Source organism: Peromyscus leucopus, chromosome X, assembly GCF_004664715.2.
Source record: "Peromyscus leucopus breed LL Stock chromosome X, UCI_PerLeu_2.1, whole genome shotgun sequence".
NCBI classification, from domain to species: Eukaryota; Metazoa; Chordata; class Mammalia; order Rodentia; family Cricetidae; genus Peromyscus; species Peromyscus leucopus.
Window position 1 is genome coordinate 8,673,995 of NC_051083.1, and position 12,005 is coordinate 8,685,999.

At 38.8% G+C, this 12,005-nt stretch overlaps 1 protein-coding gene across 1 annotated transcript in view; it reads left to right on the forward strand.

Annotated features, from left to right (window-relative positions):
• Nucleotides 1-4,973: 4,973 nt before the first annotated feature.
• Efhc2 (EF-hand domain containing 2) overlaps nt 4,974-12,005 on the forward strand; it is a 180,014-nt gene continuing 172,982 nt past the window's right edge. The window contains exon 1 of the mRNA XM_028875896.2: nt 4,974-5,114. Within this exon, the coding sequence (XP_028731729.1) occupies nt 5,073-5,114 (42 nt within the window). The 5' untranslated portion in view covers nt 4,974-5,072. The remainder of the gene's footprint in view (nt 5,115-12,005) is intronic.

Here is a 12,005-nt window from a genome sequence, read left to right on the forward strand (position 1 = left end):
ATTATGTTTGCCCAGCACTTTCAAGGTCTTGGGTTCCATCCCTTGTACTGTAAGAGAAAAGAAATTTCATAATATTATATTATTTGGAAAGTGGAGCACAATCATATATCTTGGCTCTTAAAAGAGTAAATAGTTCTCATGGACCTTGAGTTACAGACAGTTATTAGTCACTGGCACTGGCTATGAGTGTAGGGAACTAAGCTCAAGTTCTCTGTAAGAGTAGTATGTGTTCTTAACTGCTGAGCCATGAAAACCATTTTACAATGTAATTGTAATTGTTATAAAAATCTATACCACTTAGTAATCATCATTGACTTATTTTGGGGGTATGGAACTTGGGCCTCATGCATTCTAAGCAAGAGCTGTAGTATTCATGCACATCCCTCTCCCTAATCATCTTTTAAAAGCAATAGCTACAGTTCCAAGAAGATACAGATGGAAACACAGGCTAGTAGAAGCCTTTCAGCACAAAGCAGATCAAGTGTCAGACACAGTAATAATACAGAAATAGTGAGTAACATGATAACTAGACACATTGAACTTTAGAACCCATTAGAGACCTTCCTTCTCAACTGCACAAATATTACATCCCAAAGAAAACATCAGGAAGTCCTATACCATTTGAAAGATTCGAGCCCCTTTCTTAGCACAATGCCATCAAGCTATAATAAAACCAAATATGAAGTTTTTCATACATTCATTCCAACTAGAAATTGAAAATGTATTAAACAACACTAAGGTTAAAAACAAAACAAAACAAACAAATAGCAAAAAAAAAAAGAAATAAAAATACTAGATAGCAGAGAATATTGGATATATTTAGAGATTGCAAGAAAATATGTAGTTTAAAATAAACATAAATAAAATGCATAAATTGTGTTAACTTTGAAAGTCACAAAAGCAAATGTGCTCAAAGAAATCATAAGTAATAAAATAATAAGTGTGGTTGCAGAAAAGCAATAATGATGTAGAAAAGAAAATGAGCTGAATTGATGAAAGAAGAATAAATAAATAATTTGCCAACTAACCAGATCAAAATAAGACAGATACAAATTATATACAATAAGACAGTGAATAAATAATGTGGACTATCAATAGATGAATGAACCAAACTGACTTACAAATGAATAATATAAGTACCACAAACACAGAGAGGGAAACAAACCCAAGAAAGTTTGGAGCTTGGTATTTTGACTATAAGCATTAAGTCTAAAGGAAAGTTCTGTGAACAAATAGTGGAGCACATGGTAGGTTTGATTTTTACACAGACCTGTTAGGTGCTTTTTACTCTCATGGGGCTAGGAAGAAGCTTAGGCCCCCCTGTACACTAAGCAGGTATTCTGCCACAAAGCTACTCATCGCCCAGTTGGATGGCCTAAAATTGCTTTTGTGGTGTTGTCTTGGACAAATAAGTAAATGTTTTGATGCTCATTTGAACCAGGTTTCTAAGGTTTGAGATGCAGAAAGGGGAACACCAGAGCTGGGGACATGGCTCAGTAGATAAAATCCTTGCTACAGAAGGCTAAGGACTAGAGTTTGGATTCCAATACCCATGTAAAAAGCTGGATAGAACCTGTGAAACCTGTAATCATAACCTGTAGTAAGACTTTTTTTTGTCAGACCGTCAGCTACCCAATAAGGACATGGAGACTTATTATTAATTATAAAAGCTTGGTCGATAGCTTAGGCTTGTTTCTAACTAGCTCTTATAACTTAACCCATATCTTTTAATCTATGTTCTTTTACATGACTTGCTTACCTTTACTCTGTGTCCTCTCTGTCTCCTGGTGTCTCCACCCTTCTTCCCAATGTCCTCTCTGCCTGGAAATCCTGCCTAGCTATTGGCCATTCAGCTTTTTATTAAACCAATCAGAGTGACACATCTTCACAGAGTACAAAAAGATTATTCCACAACAATAACCCTCAGGAGGTAGAGATGGGATCCCCAGGGCAAGCTGGCTAGCTAGACTAGCCCCAACAGTGAGTTCTTACTTTTGTGAGAGACTCTGACTCAGAATATAAAGTGGAGAATGATCCAGGAAGAAAACAGACACCAACTTCTCACCTCTACATACTTGTGCACATGCATCCATACATATGTGAACATGTATGAATATACCACACACATATACATATGCAAAGGGGGAAACAAGAGCAGGCATTCTACTGTGCTAATTGAAAGTGGAATTATTGGTGGAGACTCCTAGCTTGTGACATATTTCTTTCTGTGCATATCTATATCTGTTTTCTTGTCTATTGAACAAAAAGTTGGTACACTGCATCTAATCCTAAGTGACCATCACCAGTTATGGTAAGATTACAGTGTCGTGTTTGCTCCTTTGCTGAACTAAGAGAACATAGCCTTCCTCTTTGTGGCATTTCTGTCCCAAGCTATAACCCAAAGGACACATTAGTTATCATAAACTTGAGGAATTATTTCCCCTGACATTGAGCTTTATCCTCTCAATGTCAGGTCAGGTCAGGAAAAAAAGATGGAAGAGCTATTCCAGATTAAAGGAGAACAGCAAGCCATGAAAACTAAGAGCCACATATGATATTGGATCAGATTCTGGACAAAAAAGCATTATTGGGAGAGTTGACAAGATTTAAATTTTAGATAAGATAATGGTATTCATACTAATTTTCTGATTTTCAGCTGTACTTCAGTTAAGTAAGAGACTATCATTGTTTTTAGGAGGTAATGCTGAAGTATTCAGGGACAAAGACATGTTATGTCTGCTGTTGTACAATAACAAAGTCCTAATATAGAGAGAATAGTAAAACCAGTGTACTAAGACAAAACAATCGAATTTGGATGAAGTGTAAATGGGAGTTAGTTGTACTGTTTTCTAATGGGTGGTCCTGTGTTTTCTAGGCAAGCACTCTCCATTGAACCACATCCCTAGTCTGTTTTGTTGTTGTTTTTTGTTTGATTGGTTTTTTTTTAATATTTTTACTTTTATTTTGAGTTAAGGGCTCTATAAATAGTCTAGATTGACCTTGAGCTCCCTTGAACTTGTGATTCTCTTGCCTTAGTCTCCCAAGTAGCTGGTATCACAGGCCTTTGCCACCGGGCTGAGTTTCTATTGTTGCAACTTTTCTAGTACTTTGAAATTAGTTCACTTTAGAAAGTAACAAAAAGGAAGTATTTTTAAAATCATCAGAAAGGGGCAGGAGAACTACCAGTTTGTCAGTTTGAGCCCAGCCTGAGCTACATGGTGAGACTGTCTCAAAAGAAAACACCCCAAACAAAACAAAAAGAAGAGGTTTAGGTCACTCACTGCTTTATTTATTGTTGGTGATTAGTAAAACATTGAAAACAGTAATTGTCATCAGTAGATGACCCCAGATGGGTAACTAATTGACGTTCAAATCACAGAATGCACATTAGATGGATGAACTCCGTCTAATAGACCTGTCAAAATGTAGAGATCTCAAATATAAAATCCATAGGTGAAAAGAGCAGTGGCTTACTAAGGGCTTCGAGGGCATGCCCATGGCAAATAGCTTGTGTGGGAGGCAAGTCAAAATGTAAACTCTATAAACACAGAAAATAAAGACGGAGATTGCGGAAAAACAATCTCTGTCTTTGAAGAATTTTTTTTTCAGGCATTTGAAGAAAATTCAAGCAAACACATGATTACAATGCAGCAGGAGGAAGGCAGCAATTAGTGTGTATTATGCTTAATGCAGATAGAGGAGGGGTAGGAAGGGACCTGAGAGAACATTCATTTCCCTGCAGTGGCAAAACCTGTCTCTCTCTCTCACTAAACCAAGTCCCAGAAGACAAGAAAGGCTTACCTCAATAAAGCATAGGAAGAAAGGCATGTTTCAAGAAGACAGTGTGATTTCTACCAGGAGAGCCTGGTGCAAACAGCTAGAGAGGTTTCTTGGAGCTGGGGCAGAGGAGGGGAGAGGTAAAGCAGCAGACGAAACAGTTGAAAAGTCCATTTGACAAGGGCTCTAGACCTAGCTAAGGAGTTTGATGGTCTGAAGGGGAAGGCAGATCAGCTTCCTGAAGAAGAGAGTAACAACTGCGTTTTGAATTTCACAAATGAAGGCTCTGTAAGATGACCAGTTATTCCCACTGCCACTTCTAAGGAAGAGAATAAGGCAAGCCGTAAATGGGGGGAGAGGTCTCAACAGAAGTAACAGAGGGAGCAATAAATATAGTAGGGCGTCCAGCCAGCAGAGCTGTGGGCAATTAACTGTAGATTTTCGTTCTAGGCGTCTGGTGTTTGTTTGCTTGTTTTTGGCTTTGGACATAATCTCACAATGTTGCCCAGGTTGGCTTGGAACTCAGGTAATCCTTTTATCTTAGCCTCCTGAGTACTAGAATTACAGGTGCATGACACCATGCTGGGTTAGAGTCTCATTTTATGCCACCTGACCCTGCTCTGGCCACTTCTGATTGGACCTTATATCTTCCATGTTTAGTTCATATATGAAAGGATCAAGAGGAAGGATTGAAGGTCATGGTTACTGCTGGAATGGGTTTCCCTGTAGGTTGTGAGTGATTTTAGATTCATCTTGAAAGTTTTAATTACAATGTGTAATTGCAACACAGCTCTGTGACCTCATAGGCGTCCGTCTTATTTCTGCACTTTTCTGGGCATTTTAATTAAATTTAATAACAAAATGGCAAACAATGTTGTGGCAAGAATTTGTGAGCTGAAGGTCACGGGAGGATTTGAGCTCTAGGAAAAAGGAGTGAAAGCTGAAAGCGACATTGGTGGAAACCCAGCAGTTCACTGTGTGGGCGGGGACCAGTGAGGCCAAGACTAGGCTGCTTGTGCGGGTGGGTTGGGCAGGGAGACCAGGGACAGGAGGGGCCCTCTGGTCTTGGCCTCGCCACCGCCTCTGGCCTCTGCTTCGCCCCACCCCTTCCCAGGCCTGGCTCTGCCCTAAGCCCCGCCCCAGGCCCCCTACCCCGCCAATCATAGCCCCTCCTCCCTCCGTGACGCTACCTCCCGTCTCCTGGTAACGCAGGGGTCAAACAAGCGGCCGTTGAGGCCTTTGCCTGGTCAGATTTCTCTGGTCAGATCCTCGATCCTCATCGGACGCTGACAGGCATGGCTCTGCCACTTCTGCCTGGCAACAGCTTTAACCGCAATGTGAGTAGGCAGGACGCCCGAGGTCCTGGCCAGATCCTGGGGTTCAGACAGGATCCGGGAGTGTTCAGCTCCCTAGATCTTATGGGAGAGCTAGCTTCTTCCCTTTCCTCCTGTGCGCTGAGTACACCTAAAACCAAACTTCGTGCTCCCTCCTCACTTCCTCTCAAAGTGCATCTAAATGTTTTTCTTAGGTGACATCTAAGTACAGGTAGCAGGGCCGTCCAAAGTAGCTGGTGACAGTAATGATAAAAACCACGGAGTGTTTAAAGTGTGTTCGGTGATGTGCTTTAATCGCCTTGGGTATTCCCAACAGCTGTTTGAATTAGATAACCATTTTTGTTCCCATTTACAGTTGAAGAAACTGAGGCCCAGAGCTGGTCTTCGTGGTGATGCTGATTTTCTTTCAGGCAGCTAGTCTTTACAGCCCATGAATTTAATTATTATTTTTAGTACACTGGGTGGGAAAAAAAAAAACAGATTTTGTTATTAAATAGAGGAAATCCGGCAGGAGGCATGGCAGATAGGGAAGCCTTCTATTTGCCTATAAAGTTTAGTACCACACTATGAAGACAGGTACCTAAACCTGGAGTACAAGATGGAAGTACAAACACACAAAACAAAACAAACACCCCCCCAAACACCACAACACCCCCTCCAGAACATTAAAGAACTCAGCAATGTAGCAATATACCTAACAGGAGGAAAACTAGTCAGACTTTTGTTCTCTAGGAGTTACTGCCCTTTACTTGGGTTTGCCAGTGCCATTTAGGAGAAGGTATTAAAAAATGATAAAAAGGAATTCACATGGAGCCACTCAAGGTGTTTGTAAACCTCTGATCAGAGTTTACAAAGCATTCAGTGCACCGAATTGACTACAAATTCTGAGCAGTGTTTGTATCTGAGTTGCTGGCCCTAGAGTACCAGTATTATTTGTAGACTTTTCGTCTGAGTTTGATTTTTAACCCCTCACATCAGTTAGTTGGTTCAACTTCGAACATTGCTTTGTGCCTTTTATTTCTTGGCTAATGTAAGTTAGAGACTGGCCTCTGAAGCATAGCACTGCTCTTTGGTAAGATTAAGTCAGCCAAATAAGAAAGGCTCCAAGAAGGAGGGCATGAAAAAAGATTCCAGAAATAAAGAAGCATGCTGTGCAAAAGTAATTTTAATAAAAAATGTAAGCAGAGCCTACAGCTTTTGGCTCTGCTATGCTGATTACTGTTGCCCACTGCCTGCAGAAGAATCTCAACTCTCACATGCAATGATTAAGGGTGGGAAGGAAAAAAGAGTGCTTGGATGAGATATTTTAAAATCAGCAACATAGTACTGAGTGTACTTTGCTTTTTTTAAAACTTTTTTATTGGGAAATATAACACATGTGCAGAAAAATGCACAATGGATGGTTGTGAAATGAACGTCAAGAAATGGAATACTACCCCTACTCTCAAAGCAGCCCCTTGACTATGGTTGCCATTTTTAGCAGGTAAAAATAAATATTCTGAATATTGCCTGGGACCTATTTAAATTAAAATATTACTTGTTTCGAATTCAAATTTAACTGAGCATCTTGTATGGAACTCTATGGCTCTTTTTTCCCTTTTAACCATTACGCCATTCTCCAAATGTAACCACTATTTTGACTTTTGTCAATATAAAAAAATAAGATTTGTTTTTTACCTTTGGCCTGGTTTTGAACCTTTTTGTATGTGGAAATGTCCTGTGCTTTTTGTTTTGTGACTTTTTTAGTTCTGCATTATGCTTTCGAGATTTGTCCATGTGGATAATGTTCCATTGTATGAATATATCCTGTATCTAGATCCCTCTGTATATTTTACTCTTGATAGACAGCTTCTTTGGGGCTTTTACAAATGCTCTTGCTATGATTCTCTTGTTCATTTCTTTCAGGATGATTGCTGGATTGTATGGCACTGATATGGGAGCTTTAGTGGACTCTGCAAAGTGATAATTTTCATTTCCATCAGCATTTTTTATTTATATATTTTTACTTCTAAATGTTCGTATTGTTTAGTCTTTTTAAATATTACAGATTTGGTCAGTAGATGTACTGAATTCTTTGCAGTCATAAAGATTTATTTTTAGTTTTTGATTTATTTACGTGTGTACAAGTGTATTTGCCATGTGTGTTCAAAGGTCTTTAGAAGGCAGAAGAGGGCATCAGAAGAGGGAGCTGGAGTTAAAGGAGAATTGTTGAGTTGTTGAGGCTTCTGGGAACCAAACTTGGGCCCTCTGGAAGAGCAGCAAGCACTCTTAACTATATACCCATCTCTCCAGTCTATCCCACCTCTACTTTTGTTGTTTTAATCTGCACTTCCTAGTGAAGTTGAACATTCATTTTTACATGCCTTTAATTCCTGTACTTAGAGGTAGAAGCAGGCAAATCTCTGTGAATTTAAGGCCAGCATGGTCTACATACTGAGTTTCAGGACAGCCTTAGTGAGTTCAAAAACAGCCAGGGCTGCAGAGAGATGCTGTCTCAAAAAATGCAGCAAAATGGTCATTTCTTATGAGTGGTGGTACACTTGAATTTCATATAAATTCCCAACTGGTCATATGGTGTATGTATATTTAACTTGATAAGAAATTGACTCCGTACCATGAGACAGGGTCTTATGTATCCCAGTCTGGCCTCAGTTGGAATTTACTATTTAGCCAAGGATGACCTTGAACTACTGATCCTCCTGCCTCCATTTCCTAAGAATATTGAGAGAGTTTGTTGATAAGTATTGTTTAAATCTGGTTTTGTCATGGAATATCTTGTTTTCTCCATCTATGGTGATTAAAAGTTTTGCTGGATATAGTAGTCTGGTTGGCATCCATGGTCTCTTAGTGGCTGTCCAGGAGTTTCTGGCTTTCATAGTCTCCATTGAGAAGTCGGGTGTAATTCTGATAGGTTTGCCTTTATATGTTACTTGGCCTTTTTCCTTTGCAGCTCTTAGTGTTTTGATTATTATATGGCGAGGGGACTTTTTTTTGGTCCAGTCTATTTGGTGTTCTGTAAGCTTCTTGTACCTTCATGTAATGTCCTTCTTTACATCTGGAAAGTTTTCTTCTATGATTTTGTTGAATATATTTTTCTGTGCCGTTGAGCAGGAATTCTTCTCCTACTTCTATCCCTATTATTCTTAGGTTTGGTCTTTTCATGGTGTCCCAGATTTCCTGGATGTTTTGTGTTAAGAATTCGTTGGATTTAACATTTTCTTTGACCGATGAATCTATTTCCTCTATCATATCTTCAACGGCTGAGATCTCTCTTCCATCTCTTGTATTCTGTTGGTTATGCTTGCATCTGTAGTTCCTGTTCCTTTACCCAGATTTTCCATTTCTAGAATTCCCTCAGCTTGTGTTTTCTTTATTGCCTCTATTTCAGTTTTCAAGTGTTGAACTGTTTCCTTCACCTGTTTGATTTTTTTTTTTCTTGGCTTTCTTTAAGGGATTTATTGATTTCTTTCAATTTTTTGTTTGTCTTTTTCTCCATTTCTTTAAGGGAATTTTTCATTTCCTCTTGCTGTGGGATGTTCTGTATGTCCTGTGGGAGTCCTTCTTGGGTTCCTTGTGGCGTTACCCAGCAGGTCCGTATAGAGGATGATTAGGACCATGGGCCTGAGTGCAGGTGTTTGAGATGGTCTGCACTTGGCTGTGCTGGGGGATGGTCTGTATGTCAAGTTGTTCTGATTGGTTAATAAATAAAACCTGATCGGCCGTGGCTAGGCAGGAAAGATAGGCGGGACTAACAGAGAGGCTGCAGCCGCCACCATGACCAGAGATGCTGCAGCCTCCTCTTTAAGGGCTTCTATCATCTTCATAAAGTATTTTTAAGGTCGTTTTCTTCTGCTTCATCTGTGTTGTGATGTACAGGTCTTGATGTTGTAGAACCACTAGGCTCTGGTGTTGACATTTTACTCTTTATGTTGTTGAATGTATTCTTAAACTGCTGTCTTCCCATCTGGGGTTGGGGTAATTATAGGTACAGGTGTTGATTCTTCCTCCAATTGGTGCAGGTAGTCCTTGTGCCTCTGGGGCTGCTCTTCCTCTAATCAGTGCAGGTGATATCTGTGCCTTCAGGGGGCCTCTGATACCACTGGTGCTGGTGGTGGAGTGCCTGCTGACTGGCTGTTGGGGCTCTTCCTCCAATCAGTGCAGGTGGTGGCTGTGCCTCCTGGGGCCTCTGAGCCACTACTAGCGATGGAGGTAGAACAACCTGGTCAGAGGAGACTAGCCTGCTGACCCCCTGCTGTGGTTTTGATGGGTGGGGGAGGAGCACAGGAAGTGCCTTGGGACCTAGGGCCTAGAAAGCAGGGCTGCCCAGCTGGGAGAGCAGCCACTCATCTCTTCCTCCCATAGGTGTAGGTGTAGGTATAGGTTGTGCCTCCAGGTCCCTTTGATGCCATTGGGGATAGTGGTGGAGTGGCCTGCTCACAGGAGACTTGTCTGATGACCAGCAGGTGGGGCTGTGATGGGTGGGGGGATTTAGCCATTTTAATGGACATATAGTATATTTCATTTTAATTTTAATTTCCCTAATGTCTGGGATGTTGATAGACTGTTAACCACTTGTAATCTCCTTTGAAAAATGTCCATCAGTCTTTTACTTGTTTTAATTGGATCGATACCTTACTTTTGTTGTTGTTGAATAAACATCTGTTGTTGCTATGTGGGCTTCTAATATTTTCTCCCAATTTGCAGCTTGAATTTTATTGTTCTTAAAACAAGGTTAGGAAATATGCATATATTTTAAAGAAAAAATACAAGATACATTCAAACTGGTATTTCCAATGCAAATTAAGAGTTTTAGGATTTTTCTTTAGTTTACTTAAATTGTTAATAAATAGTTACTTGCTAGTCTCACCACAAATATATATCCTTAGAATTTCTAACACAAATAACAATGACTATTGAATATTGACTATTTAGGTTTCTAAAGAGTTCTTAGTAGCATAGCTTTCTGTGTTTTAAGGATATCTTTCACTAAGAATGTATTTCCAAATTACTAGGTGAGTAATTTGTAGTAATTGAGTAAGTTGAGTAAATATGTAGTAATACATCTGTGGAGCATGTAGTATTTGGCAATATTATGGCTTGAACCCAGTACATTGCCTCTACTAAATAAATGCTCTAAATTATTAGTTTTCAATTTCACTTATATAATTGCTGTGAGTAGAGTTTTGTCATCAGCTCCATACCCAATTAGCTTCAATATTTTCATTGTGCTTTGAATTCTTGTCTTGTTGTTTCATTATAATGTAAAAACACTGCATGGTTTCAAAGTCAAATTTACCAAATGAGACTGGGCTCATGACCTCAGAACTTTTCTTCCTCCTTTTTTCTAAGAAAAACTTAAAAAATGATTTCTCTCTCCCCACCACTTCTCTCCCTTCCTTGCTTCTCTCTTTTTTCCTTTTTGACTCTGTCTCTCTTCAGTCTGTTTTTAAAATAACAATTTCTTAAAAGTATTTATTTCTTTCACTTTATTAAATAGATAGTAGCCTCTGCTTATTCTCTCGAATCTTTTTTTTTTTTTTAATTTCATTTAATGGCATATCTTGAAAGTCACTTAATAGGATATACAGTTAGGCCTCATTGCTTTTCATAGCTATAGAGCTACCCCATTGTGTGTACTAACAATAGTTTATTCAGCCCATCAACTTGGTATTTTCTGCCTTTTGCTGTTACAAATAATACTATAATACATCACCAAAGTTATGCCTTAAAAGAGGCCATCAGAAAACTGAAAAGAAAGCCAGTACATAATGTGGAGAAAATGTTTGCAAACCATATATCTGATAAGGGAGCTAGAATGAGAATATAAAAGGAATCCTCAGAACTCAACAACTAAGGCAATAATCCAATTAAAATTGGAAAATGGTTAGAATAAACATTTCTCTAATGAAAATATAGAAATAGCAAATATGCACGTGAAAAGAAGTTTAATAACTTTACTTAGTAGAGGCATGTAAATTATTAAAAACAAAATAAGATACCATTTCAGACCATAGAGTGACTGTAGCAAAAAAAAAAAAAAAGGTAAGTGTTGGCAAGGACATAGAGTCACTGTGTGACACAACACTCCTAAGTATCTACCTAAGGAAACACATGCACATGAGTTTATGAGAGAATTGTATATCATTTTATAAATTTTATTATTATGATTATTATTTTGGTGCTTCAGATTGGCCTTCAGTCCTTGTACATGCTAAGCAAAGTTCACATAAGCAGTAGCTCCAGTCTGGCATCCTTTGTAATGGCTAAAAATAGAAATAGCCTGAATGGCTGTCAACTTATTGGTTGACAGTGGTTGGCAGAAAATGAAAATATGGTTTCTACACAAAATCAAATTATTTTACATTTTTTTCACTTGGATTTTAGAGATAGGGTCTCAACGTAGCTCAGGTTATCCTCACACTTAATTTGTAATCCAGGTTGACCCCAAACTTGCAATCCTTTTGTTAGGTTTACAGGCATGTGCTATCATGCTTTGTGCTAGAATACTATTCAGCTATAGAAAGAAATGAAGTACTCATACATGTTACAGCATAGCTAAACCATTAAAGAACAATATGCAAAAGATACTGTATTATATGATCCTGCTTGTGTAAGATGTGAGTGGGCTGATATATAGGAGGAACAAGTAGATGAGTGTTTACCCAAGGCTATGTGGGGTAAGAGGGGTAATGAAATTTCCTTTGAGGATGATAAAAGTGTTCTAAAATCAGATTCTCATGATGATGCACAACTATCATTTTATCAAAGCACATTGAATTGTTCATTTTGAGTGGGTTAATTTGATGATACTTTATAATACAAAATAAAGCTGTTACAATGGTTTGGATAAATGTTCTCCAAAGGTACATGTGTTATAAAGGTTTGGTATCCAGA